Source organism: Vicia villosa, linkage group LG6 (genome assembly GCF_029867415.1).
Source record: "Vicia villosa cultivar HV-30 ecotype Madison, WI linkage group LG6, Vvil1.0, whole genome shotgun sequence".
NCBI classification, from domain to species: domain Eukaryota; kingdom Viridiplantae; phylum Streptophyta; class Magnoliopsida; order Fabales; family Fabaceae; genus Vicia; species Vicia villosa.
In genome coordinates this window covers 107,783,671-107,804,664 of record NC_081185.1, presented here as the reverse complement: position 1 = coordinate 107,804,664, position 20,994 = coordinate 107,783,671, and the positions used below count along the sequence as shown (strand labels likewise).

General features: G+C 34.8%; 1 protein-coding gene across 1 annotated transcript; it reads left to right on the top strand.

Annotated features, from left to right (window-relative positions):
• The first annotated feature begins 14,990 nt into the window (after nucleotides 1-14,990).
• LOC131609520 (uncharacterized) lies at nucleotides 14,991-20,994 on the top strand. Its single transcript, XM_058881230.1, has 10 exons — nucleotides 14,991-15,304; nucleotides 16,454-16,559; nucleotides 17,485-17,545; nucleotides 17,621-17,913; nucleotides 18,166-18,305; nucleotides 19,614-19,688; nucleotides 20,030-20,120; nucleotides 20,234-20,437; nucleotides 20,552-20,596; nucleotides 20,677-20,994. The coding sequence occupies exons 1-10, from the start codon at nucleotides 15,095-15,097 to the stop codon at nucleotides 20,748-20,750; spliced, it is 1,299 nt and encodes a 432-aa protein (XP_058737213.1). The 5' UTR covers nucleotides 14,991-15,094; the 3' UTR covers nucleotides 20,751-20,994.

Here is a 20,994-nt window from a genome sequence, read left to right as displayed (position 1 = left end):
TGCCATGGTGGCACAGTTCGATCTTGAACTGGAACAGATGGATGTGAAGACTGCGTTCTTGTATGGTGATCTAGATGAAACGATCCTGATGAGGCAACCTGAAGGGTATGTCGAAAAGGGGAAGGAAGATTATGTGTGCAAGTTAAAGAGATCTTTGTATGGTCTGAAACAATCTCCTCGACAGTGGAATAGGAGATTCGACAAGTTCATGGCACGCATAAGTTTCATTAGAAGTCAGTTCGACCACTGCGTTTACTTCAGATTTCGACCTGGTAATTCATTTGTTATTTTGTTGCTTTATGTGGATGATATTCTCATAGCAAGCAACAGTGTCGAAGATGTGATGAGGGTGAAGGCTGAACTCAATAAGGAGTTCGATATGAAGGATCTGGGAGCTGCTTCCAGGATTCTTGGAATTGACATTCGAAGAGATAGAAAGAAGTCGAAGTTATGCCTATCTCAAGAGGCATATCTACGGAAGATTCTTGAAAAGTTTGGTATGTCGAATTCGAAGCCAGTTGTGACTCCAACAAACCCTCAATTCAAGCTGAGTATTGATCAGTGTCCCAGTACTGATGTGGAAAGAGCCTATATGAATAGCATCCCATATGCTAATATAGTTGGTTCTTTGATGTATGCTATGGTTTGTACTAGACCCGACATAGCATACGCAGTAAGTCTTGTAAGCAGGTACATGGCGAATCCTGGAAAGGCTCACTGGCAAGCATTGAAGTCGATTTTAAGGTACATAAATGGGTCTCTGAATAGAGTCCTAATTTATGGTGGAGCCTTGGGTGAAGATGGTAAAGCAGTAATCGAAGGATATGTCGACTCTGATTATGCAGGTTGTATGGATTCCAGGAAATCTATTTCTGGATATGTTTTCACTATGTTTGGCACAGCAATTAGTTGGAAAGCAACACTTCAGAAGGTTGTTGCTCTATCAACCACTGAAGCGGAGTACATTGCATTAACTGAAGCTGTGAAAGAAGCATTGTGGCTTGAAGGTTTTGCGAAGGAGCTGAAACTTCAAGGTCGAGGTATCACTGTTAAATGTGATAGTCAAAGTGCAATACACCTGTCGAAGAATTCAGCCTATCATGAGCGAACTAAGCACATTGATGTGAGGCTGCATTTCGTCAGAGGAGTAATCGAGCGTGGAGAAGTCCAAGTGCTGAAGGTTTCGACTGAAGACAATGCTGCTGATATGATCACCAAGACATTGCCGAGTTGCAAGTTTTTCCACTGTATGCAGCTGATAAAGCTGCATGAAGAAAGCTAGTTTGTTCCCTTGATGTTGTAGAGTTAGATCCAAGGTGGAGATTTGTGAGATTTTGGATCGAACTCTAGTATGGCCGAAGGGTAGCTTCTTGGTTCGACAGGGTTAAGCATGAAGTCGAAGGTTGTTCACATGCTGGTGTCGAAGTGTGCATGCTGTAGTCGAAGATGGGTCTAGCATGCAGATGTCGAAGATGCTAGGGTTGTTAGCATGTTAAATTAGGTTTTAATGTTTAAACCCTAATTTGTTAAGTTAGCTTGTTTATTAAGTTGGCTTGTGTAATGGGCCTTGCTGAAAAAGCCCATTAGTTAGTATGTTAGGTTTTATTATAAATAGCATACTAGTCTCTCATCATTGCTAAGCTGCAAATCCTAATTTAGGGTGAGAGAGGTTATTTGTTATTCTTGTAAACTTGTAATCTTGTTTTAAGAGAAAGTGAAAGAATAGCAGTTATAACCAATTCTTGTGTTCTTATTCTCTTCCCTAATTCCCTATTATACTTTGTTATTGGTATCGTTTTTCACAACAGAGATATTGTTCTATCTATCTTATTTTAACATTGTATTTGGATATATTATGTTAAGTGGTCTTGGTGCCTATGTTTGAATTCATATGACACATTTATGATATGATATTGTCATTACATTGGTAGATGATTATAGTATGGGATATAATCATTGAAATTGTTTTGAGAAGTTATAATTCTGTTGCGATATGCATACTTGAGAAAACATGAAGTTCGATATGTGTTATAATTTGATCATGCGCATGTTAATTGTATGTTCATGTTTGATTTTCAATTGTATTTGAAACGACATGTGGCACCCGTTATTGTATGCATTCTACTTTACTCTGTGAATATATATATATATATATATATATATATATATATATATATATATATATATATATATATTTAGGGTTTAGAAAATGGGTGTTACATTACATAGAAAAACTCATGACAAATACAAAATTCAACCTAACTAAATTATATTGATAAACCCGTGGCAGCACACTGCATTGTTACAAAGACAACCAAATTACATTGATAAACTCATGACAAATACAAAATTCAACCCAACCAAATTCCCAACCTATTTGAAATTCATTGTTTCAAACACAAGATTAAATTCTAAGCTCAAAATCTCAACCATAATGAACATTTTCAGTTATCCTCTTGTGTGGAGAACCTCATTCTTCAATTTTGAAATTTTCTTCTTTTACCTTTCAATCTTCAAATCCCTTTTATCAACTATTTCATCTCCTAACCACTTGAAGAAGTTACAACCCTTATCCATTTAATTTATATAATATCTCCATCCCTAAAATTTTCTCCCATAGTTCACACTCAGGGCCGACCCAATCAACGCAGAGGCTCCATTCTAATTTAAAAAATGGGCCCAAATTTTAAAAATAACTGCAATTATAGTAATTAAAAAGGACACATAAAAAACAATTATGTATTAATCAATAATATATTTAATTATAATTATTTTGAGTTTTGATCCATCTCAAATTATGTATGTATTGAGTTTTTTGTTAGAACAAGATTTGTTCTTATCAATTATCTTAGTTTTGATGATAACAATAATATGAATTTTGCTTAAGATAATATGGTACTCTAATCCAATGCAATTTCCCTTTCAGGAAATATATATAAAGAGTACGCATAATTCAGCGCTCAGAAGTTGTGTCTCAAATGGTTCAGCATGCAACATCAGAACATGGTCTGGCAAGACATCAGAAGATGGTCGAAGCAGAATCAGAACATGGGTCTATGGAAGCATCAGAAGAACATGAGATCAGAAGCACTGAAGATCAGAAGATGGTATCACGCTCAGAAGCACTTCAAGGTCAGAAGATCAGAAGATGCTATGCACCAAGCTGTTTGACTCTGATGATATTCAAACGTTGTATTCACAAACATCAGATCAGAAGAAAGTACAGGTGGCAGACTACGCTGACTGACAAAAGGAACGTTAAAGCTACTAAAGGCAACGTCAGTAGACACAGCGTGAACAAGGCTCGAGGTAGTTGACAAAAGCGTATAACATTAAATGCAATGCTGTACGGAACACGCAAAGCATTAAATGCACTCAACGGTCATCTTCTCAACGCCTATAAATATGAAGTTCTGATGAGAAGCAAGGTTACCAATTCTTAACGATCCTGAACAAAGACAATTCAAATTAACTTGGTGAAACGCTGTTCAAATCAAAACTCAGAATCTTCATCTTCATCAAAGCTCACTACATTGCTGTTGTAATATCTTAGTGAGATTAAGCTTAAACGATAAGAGAAATATCACAGTTTGTGATTATAGCTTTTAAGAAGCATTTGTAAACTCTTGAATAGATTACATTAAGTTGTAAGGAACTAGAGTGATCGTGTTGATCAGAATACTCTAGGAAAGTCTTAGGAGTGAACTAAGCAGATTGTAACTAGAGTGATCGTGTTGATCAGTAGACTCTAGAAAAAGTCTTAGAGGGTATCTAAGCAGTTGTTCCTGGAGTGATCAGTGTGTGATCAGAAGACTCTGGAAGACTTAGTTGAAGACTAAGTGGAAAACCATTGTAATCCGTGCGATTAGTGGATTAAATCCTCAGTTGAGGTAAATCATCTCTGCGGGGGTGGACTGGAGTAGCTTCGTTAACAGCGAACCAGGATAAAAATAATTGTGCAATTTATTTTTATCGTCCAAGATTTAAAGTCACACTTATTCAATCCCCCCTTTCTAAGTGTTTTTCTATCCTTCAATTGGCATCAGAGCGCCGGTTCTAAGGTGCAAGCACTTAACCGTGTTTAGAAAAGATTCAGGAAGAGAAAAACGCTTCAGTAAAAGATGGTTGATGAAAGTGAAAAGACTACACCTACACCTGCATCTACATCTGGCTCTGCTGAGCAATACAACGGTAACAATGGTTATACTAGACCGCCGGTATTTGATGGTGAAAACTTTGAATACTGGAAAGATAAACTGGAAAGTTACTTTCTGGGTCTAGATGGTGATCTATGGGATCTTCTGATGGATGGTTACAAACATCCAGTAAATGCCAGTGGCGCAAAGCTGTCAAGGCAAGAAATGAATGATGATCAAAAGAAGCTTTTCAGGAATCATCATAAATGCAGAACTGTTTTGCTGAATGCTATCTCTCATGCTGAGTATGAGAAGATATCTAACAGGGAAACGGCCTATGACATATATGAGTCCTTGAAAATGACTCATGAGGGAAATGCTCAAGTCAAGGAGACTAAAGCTCTAGCTTTAATCCAGAAGTATGAAGCCTTCAAGATGGAGGATGATGAAGACATTGAAAAGATGTTTTCAAGATTTCAAACTCTTACTGCTGGATTGAGAGTTCTTGACAAGGGATACACCAAGGCTGATCACGTAAAGAAGATCATCAGAAGCTTACCCAGAAGATGGGGTCCTATGGTGACTGCATTCAAGATTGCAAAGAATCTGAATGAAGTTTCTCTGGAAGAGCTGATCAGTGCCTTGAGAAGCCATGAGATTGAGCTGGATGCAAATGAGCCTCAAAAGAAAGGTAAGTCTATTGCATTAAAATCTAATATCAAGAAATGCACTAACGCTTTTCAGGCTAGAGAAGAAGATCCTGAAGAATCAGAATCTGAAGAAGAAGATGAACTGTCCCTGATCTCCAGAAGGCTAAATCAACTCTGGAAGACCAAGCAAAGGAAGTTCAGAGGCTTCAGAAGTTCAAGGAAATTTGAACGTGGAGAATCTTCTGATGAAAGAAGATTTGACAAGAAGAAGGTCATGTGCTATGAATGCAATGAGCCTGGACACTACAAGAATGAATGTCCAAATCTTCAGAAGGAAAGTCCCAAGAAAAAGTTTCATAAGAAGAAAGGTCTTATGGCAACCTGGGATGAGTCAGAAGATGATTCAGAAGATGAGCAGGCCAACTGTGCGCTGATGGCGACAGAAGATGACGGATCAGAATCTACATCAGAATCAGATTCTGAAGAGGTATTTTCTGAACTTACTAGAGATGAGTTAGTTTCCGGTCTAACTGAACTTCTGGAACTCAAGTCTCAGATTAGTCTCAAATACAAAAAGCTGAAAAAGCAATTTGAATTTGAAACAAAGAAGCTTGAGTTGGAGAATTCTGAATTAAAAGAAAAACTTTTAAAATTATCCAATAATGTTGGATCTCCTTCTGATTCAGAAAAATCCACTCCCAGTCTAAACCATATTCTGAAAGAATATGATTTAAGTTTCAGGAAGTTCTTATCTAGAAGTATTGGCAGAAGTCAGCTAGCTTCTATGATATATGCTGTGTCTGGAAACAAAAGAGTCGGCATTGGTTTTGAGGGTGAAATCCCATACAAACTTGAACCTGTTGATGAGATGAAAATCACATACAAGCCATTGTATGATCAGTTCAAGTATGGCCACTCACATGATATTAGGCACACTTCACATGCTCAAAGTTTTCACATTACACACACTAAGAAGCATGTGACACAACCTAGGAAATATCATGAAACTCATATTAAAAATTATCATGCTGTTTCTCCTATTGCTTACAATGTTAAATCCAAGTTCAATCAGAACTTGAGAAAATCTAACAAGAAAGGACCCAAAAAGATGTGGGTACCTAAGGATAAGATTATTCCTATTGCAGATATCCTTGACTGCAAAAAGGACAAGGCACAACATGTCATGGTACCTGGACTCTGGATGCTCGCGACACATGACAGGAAGAAGGTCTATGTTCCAAGACCTGGTGCTTAAGTCAGGAGGAGAAGTCAAATTCGGAGGAGATCAGAAGGGCAAGATAATTGGCTCTGGAACTATAAAGTCTGGTAACTCTCCTTCCATTTCTAATGTACTTCTTGTAGAAGGATTAACACATAACCTCTTATCTATCAGTCAATTAAGTGACAATGGTTATGATATAATCTTCAATCAAAAGTCTTGCAAGGCTGTAAATCAGAAGGATGGCTCAATCCTATTTACAGGCAAGAGGAAGAACAACATTTATAAGACAGATCTGCAAGATCTTATGAGTCAGAAGGTGACTTGTCTTATGTCTGTTTCTGAAGAGCAGTGGGTCTGGCACAGGAGATTAGGTCATGCTAGTTTGAGAAAGATCTCTCAGATTAACAAACTGAATCTTGTCAGAGGACTCCCTAATCTGAAATTCAAATCAGATGCTCTTTGTGAAGCATGTCAGAAGGGCAAGTTCTCCAAACCTGCATTCAAGTCTAAGAATGTTGTTTCTACCTCAAGGCCATTAGAACTCTTGCACATTGATCTGTTTGGACCAGTCAAAACAGCATCTGTCAGAGGAAAGAAATATGGATTAGTCATCGTAGATGATTATAGTCGCTGGACGTGGGTAAAATTCTTGAAACACAAGGATGAGACTCATTCAGTGTTCTTTGATTTCTGCATTCAGATTCAATCTGAAAAAGAGTGTAAAATCATAAAGGTCAGAAGTGATCATGGTGGTGAATTTGAGAACAAATCCTTTGAAGAATTCTTCAAAGAAAATGGTATTGCCCATGATTTCTCTTGTCCTAGAACTCCACAGCAAAATGGGGTTGTAGAACGAAAGAATAGGACTCTGCAAGAAATGGCCAGAACCATGATCAATGAAACCAATATGGCTAAGCATTTCTGGGCAGAAGCAATAAACACTGCATGCTATATTCAGAATAGAATCTCTATCAGACCTATTCTAAATAAGACTCCCTATGAATTGTGGAAGAATAGAAAGCCCAACATTTCATATTTCCATCCTTTTGGATGTGTATGCTTTATTATGAACACTAAAGATCATCTTGGTAAGTTTGATTCCAAAGCACAAAAATGTTTCCTTCTTGGATATTCTGAACGCTCAAAAGGCTACAGAGTATACAATACTGAAACATTGGTTGTAGAAGAATCAATCAATATCAGGTTTGATGATAAGCTTGGTTCTGAAAAACCAAAGCAGTTTGATAATTTTGCAGATTGTGATATTGACATATCAGAAGTTGTTGAGCCAAGAAGCAACGCATCAGAAGCAGAGCTTCTCAGAAGCAAAGAATCTGAAGATCAAGTATCAGCTTCTCTGGAGGATCTAAGCATATCTGAAGAACCATCTGTCAGAAGATCATCCAGACTCATCTCTGGTCATTCAGAAGATGTCATTCTTGGAAAGAAGGATGATCCAATCAGAACAAGAGCATTCCTTAAGAACAATGCAGACTGTCAATTAGGTCTTGTATCTTTGATCGAGCCAACTTCTGTTGATCATGCTCTAGAAGATCCAGACTGGATAATTGCTATGCAAGAAGAACTGAATCAGTTTATAAGGAATGATGTTTGGGATCTTGTTCCTAGACCAGATGGATTTAATATAATCGGGACAAAATAAATCTTCAGAAACAAGCCCAGAATGAGAAGATAAGATACTCTTATATATAAGTATCTTCTGAAATGAAATTACTTTTATAAGAAGTTCTGGTTGAAATCAATTAGAAATTGTGATTCAGTTATTACTAACGTTTTATTGTCTAAGTTGATTCAGAATCTCTTTAAAAGCAAGACAGCTATAACTGGCTATCCAGATGGTAAACACGTGTTCACTATTTCTGGACAAGCGTGCGTGCAGTTGAGGGGACGTCTACTTAGGTAACTGTGCAAATCACGTCTTTTGTCATTATTATCTCTCCTCAAGTCACGTAACATTAAATGCTTTTCATCATTTACTCTCTTTCAGTTTTCTTTTTATACTCTTCAAACGTTTCTTTTCCCTCTCATATTTCTCTCTCTCTCTGCATTCGGTTTCTTTTTCGTCTCTCTCTCTCTTCATATCATAAACCCTAGCAGTTTCCAATATCTGAAAATTCATCATGAATCCATCGTCAAGCTCTGGGAATCAAGACAATGATAGGAAACAAAAGAGAAAGGCATCTGCTGAACCAGAAACCAAACCTAAAAGAGTTAGGATCTCCTATGACCCTCTCAAAGTGTATCAACCCCTTGACGGTTCCCCTCAATCAACCCCCTCTTCAAAGACCTCCACCACCTCTTCCTCCTCATTCATCCTCTCAGAACCACCTTCTTCACCATCTGATATCTCCTCTCCTTCAACCCTTCCATCCGATATTTCTTCACCTCTCTCACACCCTTTTCCCACCAGAACACCTAATCCCTATAGTGTTGTTCGTCCAGACTTCAGATTCACCATAATCCCTCCAACCCCTTCTACTCAATCCTCTCTGGAGCGTTTACATTCTGATGTAAACGGCTGGTTGGAGATCCTGGGTGCTGCCTACCTTAACCATCTGGATATGTATGCTATGAGCAACCTCTGGGATACCTTTCTTCAGGACTTTCTGGTGAAGGCTACTGACACTAAGAGAAGGATCTTGTCTGAAGCTCCTGGTCCTCGTGGTCGTCAGTTGGAAGTGGGTGAAAGCAGCCACCACTGTCTCATCAGGAACAGAAGCGTTCTTGAAGAGAAGATACCTGTAGATGAGTTGGAAGAAGAAAATCTCTGTAGAGATATCGTGGTGTGGAAACCCCGGTCTTCTGTGCTCTGGTTTCCTGTGCTGACTGGAGATTTTCAGTGGCTGTTCAACTGGTTCAGAATGAACCCTTCTGAAAAAGCACCTCTCATGGTCTTTCCAGTAGTGGTTTATCGTGCTGAAGTTGCTGGTCCTACTCCTCCAACAAACCTAGCAGCTATTCTTCAAGCATTGGAAGATGGAACTTCTGAGCTGCCTGAACCAGAATATGCCAAGGCTCCTTCTGAGTCAGACTCAGATGAGGAAATGGAATATGCACAAGCTGAAGATCTTCCAGAAGATCACCCTGCTGAGATTGCTGTCCCTCTGGGCAGAAATACTGGTGCTTCTTCTTCTGGTGAAACCTCAGCTCTGATGGAGACCTTGGAAACTCTTCATCAGAATCAAGCTATGCTGGCTTCTCGTTTGGACGCGCAAGAAGCAGCCAATGCTGAGTTTCGTTCCTTCATGACAAGGCAAGCTACAAGCACTGACGGGATTCATGATGTTCTGGCGCGGATTTTGCGTAGGCTAGGATCTTAGTCTTTTGGTCTTTGTAGTTTCCTTTCCTTGTTGCATCTGTTTTCCTGCATTCCTGTCTTGTAAACCTTTTTGATTATCAATGAAAAAGTTTCTTTGTTTTACATTCCAGTAAATGTTTTCTTTTGTCGTTTTATACATCTGAATCTTTTTAAATATTCTTTTTGATGTTATGACAAAAAGGGGGAGAAGATAAATGATAAATGATTTGATTAAATCTATCAGTTGCTGGGTAAAGAGGCTCCCACACATTCACTAACAAGAACTGCAAGTTCTATATGGTTTAAGTGTTTTGCAGGTACAGAGAAGTGAAGTGAATCTTCAGAAGCAAACACTAGAAGCAAAACCATAAGAAGCGTTATTCTGTAAAAGGCATAAGCTCTTGGAAACTGAAGCAAGCTGAGTGCTGTCAAGCTTCAGAGATCAGAAGCAAGAAAGAAGAATGAATCAGAAGCACTGATAATAGAATTTGAATATCATTGTCTATCCTGTTCTGACAAAATTCTATTTGCTCTGATACATATAATGTTATGGCTCTGATACATTATTTGCTCTGATACAGTATATCAGCCTATATGGCTCTGATACATATAATGTGTTCAAACATACATTTTATGTTCTAACTCGTTCATGCTGACTTTTGTCGTTTAGTTTTTGTTCTGTAACATTTCAGGATGTAGAGATGCTCTGATGATGCTCTGGTACATTCAACAATGTTCTGATACAAATCTAGCATGAAGTGATGTTGGTAGACATTCAAAGTTCTGAAGCTATCCGAGGGAAGCAGAAATCAGAAGATGTGAATGTTCTAAAAGATCCAGAAAACTCAAGTTCTGAAGCTGTCCTGAATGGAAGCAGAAATCAGAAGCTGTGAATGTTCTGAAGATCAAAGAAATTCAAGTTCTGAAGCTGTCCTGAATGGAAGCAGAAGTCAGAAGCTGTGAATGTTCTGAAGATCAAAGAAATTCAAGTTCTGAAGCTGTCCACGATGGAAGCAGGAATCAGAAGCTGTGAGTGTTCTAAGGATCTAAAGAAATTCAAGTTCTGAAGCTGTCCAATGGAAGCAGAAGTCAGAAGCTATGAATTCTCTGAAGGCAGAAGCTTATATGATCGTCTCTACCGAAATAATCAGGGAAGTCTTTTATCAAAGTTCTTCGAGTATTTATTTCAGGGGGAGATTATTTATCTCAGGGGGAGATTGTTAATCTCAGGGGGAGACATATTCATATGCTTATGCTATAGCTGTGTAATTTGTCTTTTGCCGTCTACTCTTTCTGATCGCAAATTCATATCATTTATATATGTTTTTGTCATCATCAAAAAGGGGGAGATTGTTAGAACAAGATTTGTTCTTATCAATTATCTTAGTTTTGATGATAACAATAATATGAATTTTGCTTAAGATAATATGGTACTCTAATCCAATGCAATTTCCCTTTCAGGAAATATATATAAAGAGTACGCATAATTCAGCGCTCAGAAGTTGTGTCTCAAATGGTTCAGCATGCAACATCAGAACATGGTCTGGCAAGACATCAGAAGATGGTCGAAGCAGAATCAGAACATGGGTCTATGGAAGCATCAGAAGAACATGAGATCAGAAGCACTGAAGATCAGAAGATGGTATCACACTCAGAAGCACTTCAAGGTCAGAAGATCAGAAGATGCTATGCACCAAGCTGTTTGACTCTGATGATATTCAAACGTTGTATTCACAAACATCAGATCAGAAGAAAGTACAGGTGGCAGACTACGCTGACTGACAAAAGGAACGTTAAAGCTACTAAAGGCAACGTCAGTAGACACAGCGTGAACAAGGCTCGAGGTAGTTGACAAAAGCGTATAACATTAAATGCAATGCTGTACGGAACACGCAAAGCATTAAATGCACTCAACGGTCATCTTCTCAACGCCTATAAATATGAAGTTCTGATGAGAAGCAAGGTTACCAATTCTTAACGATCCTGAACAAAGACAATTCAAATTAACTTGGTGAAACGCTGTTCAAATCAAAACTCAGAATCTTCATCTTCATCAAAGCTCACTACATTGCTGTTGTAATATCTTAGTGAGATTAAGCTTAAACGATAAGAGAAATATCACAGTTTGTGATTATAGCTTTTAAGAAGCATTTGTAAACTCTTGAATAGATTACATTAAGTTGTAAGGAACTAGAGTGATCGTGTTGATCAGAATACTCTAGGAAAGTCTTAGGAGTGAACTAAGCAGATTGTAACTAGAGTGATCGTGTTGATCAGTAGACTCTAGAAAAAGTCTTAGAGGGTATCTAAGCAGTTGTTCCTGGAGTGATCAGTGTGTGATCAGAAGACTCTGGAAGACTTAGTTGCAGACTAAGTGGAAAACCATTGTAATCCGTGCGATTAGTGGATTAAATCCTCAGTTGAGGTAAATCATCTCTGCGGGGGTGGACTGGAGTAGCTTCGTTAACAGCGAACCAGGATAAAAATAATTGTGCAATTTATTTTTATCGTCCAAGATTTAAAGTCACACTTATTCAATCCCCCCCTTTCTAAGTGTTTTTCTATCCTTCATTTTTATCATAGCATTTTTTATTATATTTTTACTATAACATTTTATTTATTTCGATTAATATTTATGAAAAAAATTGGACCTTTCAAAATTTAGGGCTCTGTACTGTAGCACTTCCTGCAGTTGTACAGGGATGACCCTGATCACACTATTCATATCACTAACATGTTGAATAACACTTTCATCTTGGCAAAAATACTCTGTCTTATTATTTTTACAAAACACATATCTAATTGTCCCAAAGCTTTGATTGTTTGACATTGAAGCAGTGCTTGTATTCTTTGACATTGGGGAAGTAAAAGAAAGAAAACACAACAAACAATAAAAAAAACGAAAGAAAACAAAAGCGGGAAGATGAAAACGAACTGAAAATGAAAGTTGGAAGATGGAGATTTACCCCTAAATCTGAAAATGAAAGCAGCAGATGAAGAATGTGGGTAGAATTAAAAATGAAGAATCAATCACATAGTGCAAATATAACACAAATGCTAAATCAACAAATTAAATTTGCCTACCTATCATACCACATAACGTAAGAGACCATTTAAAGTAATAAAATATTAGTTAAAGAACTACTTCGCAACGTTTTTTTAATTAAAAAATTAAAACGAAATATCTTATATATAAATGCAAGGTTGTCATGATGGCAACCCTAACCATGTGTTATCATGATAACAACTCTTGACAACCTTTGACACATGTCACTCTAATATCAATCATAATTCTACTTTTTTAAAAATTGATTTTACATTAATAATTATAAATACAAACTCTAATTATAAATACAAACTCTAATTATACAAACTCTATATTAAGATAAATAATAATAATTATTATAATATTTATAATAATAATATAACAATAATAATAATATTATTAAACCACCAGTATTAATAATAATAATTATATAATATCTAACCAATAATAATATTAAATATATTAGTAATAATAATAATATATTCAATTAGCACTATTATATCTTATTATTCTAATTCTCATTTTTTATACAAAAAGTCTTTAATTCTCCAATGATAATAATAATAATAATAATTAAAAATATATATTTAATTTAAATATAAATATCAAATATAAATATCAAATAAGTTTTGTTTAAAAAAATTGTCAAATAAATATGTTATAAATTTTTTATAATTTATATCCCATTTAACATTCTTTAATGTATTAAATCCCATTGCAATGTTAAAAAATCATGCTTTTTTAATTATTCCCTTTTATTTATTTTATTTAATAATAAAATTATAATTTTTTATATAAACATGAATTACTTAGTTTTTCTAAATAATAAATACAAATCAAAAATATAAAAAGATTAATAAAATTAATATAATTATACAATATCCAAATATCTATAAAAAAATATTAAAAAATGTATTTTATATATAAATGCAAGGTTGTCATGATGGCAACGCTAACCATGTATCATCATGATAACAACTCTTGACAACCTTTGACACATGTCACTCTAATATCAATCATAATTCTACTTTTTTAAAAATTGATTTTACATTAATAATTATTAATAAAAACTCTAATTATAAGTACAAACTCTAATTATACAAACTCTATATTAAGATAAATAATAATAATTATTATAATATTTATAATAATAATATAATTATAATAATATAATAATAATAATAGTATTAAAGCACCAGTATTAATAATAATTATATAATATCTAACTAATAATAATATTAAAAAAAAAAATAATAATAATAATCATAATAATAATAATAATATATTCAAGTAGCACTGTTATATCTTATTACTATTCTAATTCTCATTTTTTATACAAAAAGTCTTTAATTCTCCAATGATAATAATAATAATAGTAGTAGTAATAATAATAATAATAATAATAATAATAATAATAATAATAATAGTAATAATAATAATAATAATAATAATAATAATAATAATAATAATTATAAATATATATATTGAAGACAATTTTAAAAAAAATGAATCGTGAAAAATGATGGATTAAAAGATGAATGTTATATTCAAGAGCACTTACATGATATGATAATGATCTCTTTCACCTTAGTTAGAGGTCTTAGGTTCGAATTCAATCATAACCACGAAACAATTTTCATTTTTTTTGAATGTTTTGTCATCTAATAGAATTCTCATCGATTTGAGGGATAGTCACTGTAATTATCCCATTTTTTCCTATTATTTTCTCTTAGTTTTTTTTTTCACTCATTCATTTTACCTTATAATTTTTATAGGTACAAATTTTTATAGATTTTTTTAAAAAAATGAATTATAAAAAATGGATGTTATATTGAAGAATACTTGCATGATATGATAAAGATCTCTTTCAACTTAATCGTAGATATTTTATTCAAAATAAATCCTAACCACACATCAATGTTAATTTTTTTGAGAAAATTTAATCATCTACTACAATATCGGATTAAAGGATTAGTCCCTGAAATTAACTAATGTTTTTTTCTATTATTATTTTTCAATAATTCATTTTACCATTTAGTTTTTTCTTTTTCAGTGATTACATTATTATTAAAAAAATATAATTATTTATCATGGACTAATATGTATTATATATAATTAATCAATAATCATGTAATTTTTTTTAACGTTCCACTATTATCCCACCTCTGTTATATATTTCTTCATGCTAGCATAAAAATTAAACTTTTGAATGTTAGGTTGAGACTATTTTAATGTCATATCTTCATCTTCATTTTCTCTTATATTTTGTTTTCATTTCATTAAAAAAATCACATTATATCATAATAAAACTACGGTATTATTATTTTCATCTTACTCGCACGCTTTTCTCTTTTTCAATCTATGTTTTACTTATTTTCTTAAAATTAATATTTTTTTATATTAAAAATATAATTAACAAATTATTAAGAGCAAATTATACAAACTTACCCGTGCATCGCACGGGCAAACTACTAGTTTAATCAAATTAAAAAACTTAGGACTAATTATGTCTTTCTTAAATTAAATAAAAAATTAATTCAACATTTAGTTTCTAAATTAAAATCTTAAAGTAAAAATCCCCTCAAAAGACATATAGATAGATAGAAGGTGTAGTAATATCCCACGTGTGCAACGACCAAACTCTCTCTTCACATTCTCCTCGTATAAAACCCCCGCCATTTCCGTTTTCACCCAAAACCTTAATCAAATCTCGATCAGAAAATGGACGAACTCTTACCCATTGTCGCGTTTTCGCTTCTTCTCGGTGCCATCATTGCCCTCCTCTTCTTCAACACCTATTACCGGAAACGCCAATCCGACGTCCGATCCATCGCAAATGCTAATCCAAATCCAAATCCAAACCCAATCACTTCCTCTTCAAAACCCCTTCCAAATAAAAAGTCTAACCCTAAACACCATTCCTCTGACAAGGTCTTTTTCCTTTCCCAATTTCAGTTATCTTTGTTTTTCATTGACTTGTAATTGGTTCAATTGCTATGTTTTGTAGTTCTGTAAGTGATTGTATGAGATTTGATTAGATTTTAGTCTGATAGCTTGATTTTTATGTTAATGTTCATGATTAGTTTTAATTTACAGCTCATGCATGGTTGATTTTATGTGGGGGTATTATGTAAATCGAGTAATATATCAGTTTAGGAATGTCTGGTTTAGATTATGAAAGTGGGGTTGTTTATTGAAGTGAAAGAAGCTTACTTTTCCTTTTTAGGGTGTCTATGGAATCTGTAGAAGCTATGTAGCACTGACACCTTTGAAAAAAGGTGTCGGTCACCTGCACCGACACTTGTAATTACATTTAATTTATTCATTTTTTTCAATTATTATTGGTGTTGACGTGTTAGTGGTAGGGTAGAGATCGGGGTGTGCATGCTTCATAGTGTAGAAGTATTATTGAGGTGTTTGTGAAGATGGTGTGATTCTAATTCGGACACTTGCTTTACATTTTAGGGTTTTGAACTTTGGTTAATTTGGTGACAAAATTGTTTTTAATTTTGTAAAATTAATTTTAGTTAAAAGTGAGTTTAGTACAAATTGATTTTTGATAGTGAAAGTGAGTTGAATAATAAATTTAAATGTAGAAATCATGTTTGGAAGCAAAAACTACAAATTCTAACTACAAGTTAGAATCAATTCTAGAGACAAAATCAGCTCTAGTTGAAAACTTACAAGCATTGAAGCATACACAAATTGATTTAAGTCTTCATAATCACTTTTGGCTCTCCCAAAAGTGAATCTAAGCATGCACTTAGTCTCGAGTTTGGATTGGTGTTGTTTGAGTGCTTCTTCAAGTGTTTACTAGATATTGTTTTGTGGAAGTTTGTTTTGTGGAAGTTTAAGTTAATTTCTGATGATTGATGAGAAGTTATAGATTTTGTCAATACATCGGTGTTGGTGAAGCTTAAGGATCATAAGTTGTTGCTTTGGGTCTTCAATTTTCAGCTGTCATTTTGATGTTTTGTTGAATAAACAAAACACATCATATTTTGGGAATCAGAGACTTTCTGTGATTTATTTTATTGTTTGGTTTTTGCTTGTCTTAACCTTTTGTTTTTGGAACATAAGGATCAAAGCAAGCGGCATCATCCGTTGGATTTGAATACCTTGAAAGGCCATGGTGATGCAGTTACAGGGCTCAGCTTCTCTCCCGATGGACGCAACTTAGCAACAGGTATTTAAGCATGTTTTTATTCATAAAAAGACATTTGTAGTTTATGTCCGTAGATTCATGATTTCATCAACTGAAGATATATGTAGTGATGTTTATAGTTACTACCATTATGATTTTATCAACCTTCATGAAAATGATCACATATGGCCCTCGCTAAGTTTACTTCAGTGTCAGTGTAAGAGTTGTGTCCCATGTTGTTTGTGTTGGTGTTTCATAGCCAATAGGCATGTGCTCATGCAAGAATGGTTTGCTAACACAAACATCTCCCCCTTAATTTCACCTCTTACAGTATTACCAAACTGTCTCTCCTGCCCCCTTTCTATTGGTTTCTTCATTTGTATTACAGAGAATAAAAAGTCTCTCCCTCTCTTGCCCACTTTGATTAATTTCGTTGCGAAGTAGACATGTTCTATTTTTTAGTTTAAGAGCATAAGTTTTGGTCTCTGTTCATAAAACTGATTCACCGTGAACTGGAACATGTATCCAATCCAAGATTGGAATTAAGAGGGGGTTGCTGAATTTGCTTACATTGTTTATGACACAGCATAGTTATTCAATGTCTCTTCATAAAAGAAATTATACATAAAACATCAGGGGCTTAGCAGCCACAAAAATAGTTTTATTCCACAAACATGTTCAAGCGAGGAAGAAATACTATTAAAGTTGAGGGAAATGGGAAAACATAAAACCACTAAAAGCTGGCAAAATAAAACCAGCTGTAAACATAAAACCAGCTGAAAGTAATTACATTGGTTGATTTGTATTTTTTATCTATCATTCTTGCTTCCTGAAGTCTGATTAAGCTTCTGTGAGTATTATGACATAGTACTCCTAGTTGTTCAAATTGTCTTGTTTTTAATTTTAACTTGTATGACCATTTGAACGTTTCTCTTACAATCTTACTCTATATAATCTGTGCAAACAGCTTGTGCTGATGGAGTGGTGAGAGTATTCAAGTTGGAGGATGCTTCGAGTAAAAGTTTCAAGTATGTGAATTCCAACAGCCTCTTGTAATGTCAATCATATTCTATTTGCTAAATTTTTTTTCTCAAATCTTGCAGGTTCCATAGAATTAATTTACCTCCTGGAGGTCATCCAACTGCAGTTGCTTTTTCTGATGATGCATCCTCCATTGTTGTGTCATTGCACAGTCTCACTGGCTGTTCATTGTACATGTATGGTGAAGACAAACCTAAAGCTTCTGAAGATAAGCCACAAACAAAGCTTCCTCTCCCAGAGATTAAGTGGGAACATCACAAAGTTCACGATAAAAAAGCAATAATTACTATGTTTGGAACCTCCGCCACTTATGGCAGTGCTGATGGAAGTGCATTAATTGCCTCGTGTTCAGAAGGTATCTTGATGTTATCACCCTGCATTAGAACATAGAAGAAAATGTTTTTTGCGATCAATAAAATTATTAACTAAAATTTGGTTGTTGTGTGAAGATCTGTGCTTCTCTCTAAATAAATGCTCTGTTCTTTTTACTTTCATTGGGAATTGCTTATGAAATTGTTATCAGTTATCACTATTGTTACACATTGCAACATTATGCTCAATAATGACTTTCTACAATCTCTATCCTAACATTTAATTTTAAATTCAGGGACTGACATCATTCTTTGGCATGGAAAAACTGGGAAGAGTTTGGGGCATGTGGATACAAATCAACTTAAAAATAACATGGCTACTATATCTCCCAATGGGCGCTTCATTGCAGCTGCAGCGTTTACTGCAGATGTTAAGGTGAATATCTATTTAATTCATTTGGATATGCTGTTCTTTGATGTATACACACAGAACTCACAAACATAACTAGTTTCATACACATATAGTATGAAATAGGATACATCCTTTAGGGTTCCTCTCACATCTTTTAATAGCTCAAGTTGGAATCCAGATTTAGTCCTCGTCCTCATCTCTGCAATGAGATTGTGTCCATTAGGTTTTATTCCATTTGGTGTTAGCCTTGAAAATTCTCTTATGCATTTATTTATTACTATTCAAATGAAAGAATGAAGAAAATAAGCAACACGGAATGGACGTTAACTGACTCCGATATTATTTTCATGCTTTTGAATATCCAATCGCAGAATCACCCCCCCCCCCCCCCCCAATCTAATTATCCTCACCCTCTACATTTATGTGATCTTTTTTACTTTAGTTTTATGAATGGTTAGTATTTGGGACCAAGTAATTTTCTATGGTGGCCAGCGATAAAAACAAATTGAAACTCAAGATGTTGGTTTTTATCCATTCAAGTAGAAAAACTAGTCAAAAAGGCTGGGCATAAGAAGGATGTTTCCTAGAAATTAAGATAGAGAGAAAAAAGGGCAAAGCAAGATCTTTGTAATTGTCCAAGGATGGTAAGAAACCCCAAAGGTTACTTATTGCATCAAGAGTTAAAGTGTTCATAACTGCTTCTGGCCTCACCTTTTCCTCCAATGGTATTCGCTCTTGGGTTCAAACCATTGCCGTTACTATTTCTCTTCGATATGTTCAAACAAACATATGTGACAGTTTCCTCCAATCAGATCCACACCGAGGTTTCCTCAAGGCCAACACCAAGACCTTTCTGCATTTGAATTGAATTAACTCAAAGATCCTGTTTTCTACTCTAAAAAACAGTGTCCCCTGCAACAATCTTCCTGTGATAGACAAAAGTACTTCCTAGTGGCTCGTAGTCAATAAATGGTGCCTTGCTATGCCCTTAAAAATGTGCCTGAATTTACGATCTTACTGTCCCCTCCTGAGTCCCAATCTTATGCAAGATCCCAATCATGAACCTTGATAATAATAATAATAATAGGGACTCAAAGCTGCAATGCCTTTTTATAGGGACCAAAACTGAATTAGGTGTATAATATAGGCACTCAACAGTTTTTTATGCTAGCAATCTTAGATCATGTTTTGAAGTAATGCAAAAGGTTGTGGCACTAATGATCCCTTCCCTACTATTTGGTTGCAACCAATTTATGCCACCAAAAAGTTGTTCACTGTTATTTATGCTTATTTATATGTTCTTCAGTATTGCATGCTTACAATGTCTTGCAGGTCTGGGAGATTGTATATGCAAAAGATGGATCTGTCAAGGAAGTTTCAAATGTTATGCAGCTTAAGGGGCACAAGGTTTAAAATTTAGTTCTATAATTTTTCAGTTATTTAGAATTCTTGTTAAGCCTGGTTTTGACTTGATGAATAGATTTTGCAAGTCGAAAAATTGAAATATATTTTCCGTCCAATGCATTATATTCTCCAAGTTCTAAATCAAATGTATTCAGTTGTATGCCGAAATGCGATATTTCCCTGAGGTAGAAAGAAGAAATAACACAGTGACATTGTTTAACTTGCTCGAGAAAATGAACTAATTTTTTTTTTTTTGTAAATGCACTCCTTTCTTCACAAGGTCTTCATCGTAATACGTTATTTATTTGATATGATCAATGATTTTATTACTTTCCTTTGTTCAGAGTGCAGTAACTTGGTTATGCTTTTCTCCAAACTCTGAGCAAATAATTACAGCATCCAAGGATGGTTCCTTAAGAATATGGAATATCAACGGTTAGCAAAATTTGATTTTTTTTTTTTCACTTGTCAAACTGGTTTTATTTCTAAGGGGTTGGCTTGTTAATTATATCATTTTGTTTCGTTGTATTTGTCCTTGTATCTTGAAGTTCGCTATCATATGGATGAGGATCCCAAGACACTGAAGGTGTTCCCAATTCCTCTTCATGATTCTACCGGTACTACATTGCACTATGATCGCCTCAGTATTTCACCTGATGGCAAATTTTTGGCTGCAACCCATGGTTCTACATTGCAATGGTTAAGTGTTGAGACCGGAAAGGTTTTGGATACAGCTGAAAAAGCTCATGATGGTATGTAGCCCGAAAATTGAATCTTCTACGTTTCTTACAATTGTTATTAAAGAAAAAACGAAATGCTTAACCATTTAGGGTCCCTCAATCATTGATTATTTTCTTCACTTGCAGGTGAGATTACAGACATTTCTTGGGGCCCTAAAACTATTCCAATGGGTACAGCTTCTAATCCTTCTCTACTCTTTTTGATTTTCCATGTAGTTTATTGATATTAAACACTCTGCTTCATTTTTCAGGAAAAGAAAAAGTCTTGGTTTTAGCCACAGCCAGTGTTGACAAGAAAGTGAAGTTGTGGGCAGCTCCATCGTGAACTAGTATATACTAGTGCATCATATCATATGATAGTGCTGACAACTAATATATGCTTAAAGGCATGATGATATCTTGGAAAAAAGATGAATGAGAAACGAGGATGAGGTGAAAAAGGGACTAGTCCTTGTGTTGCTGCTTTGACTTCGGTCATTCGAATTTTTGCGACTAATAGTTTGTACAGACATAGATGATTTTGTTTATTTTGATTTTGCTATGCTGCTAATTAGTCGGAATTGAATGAA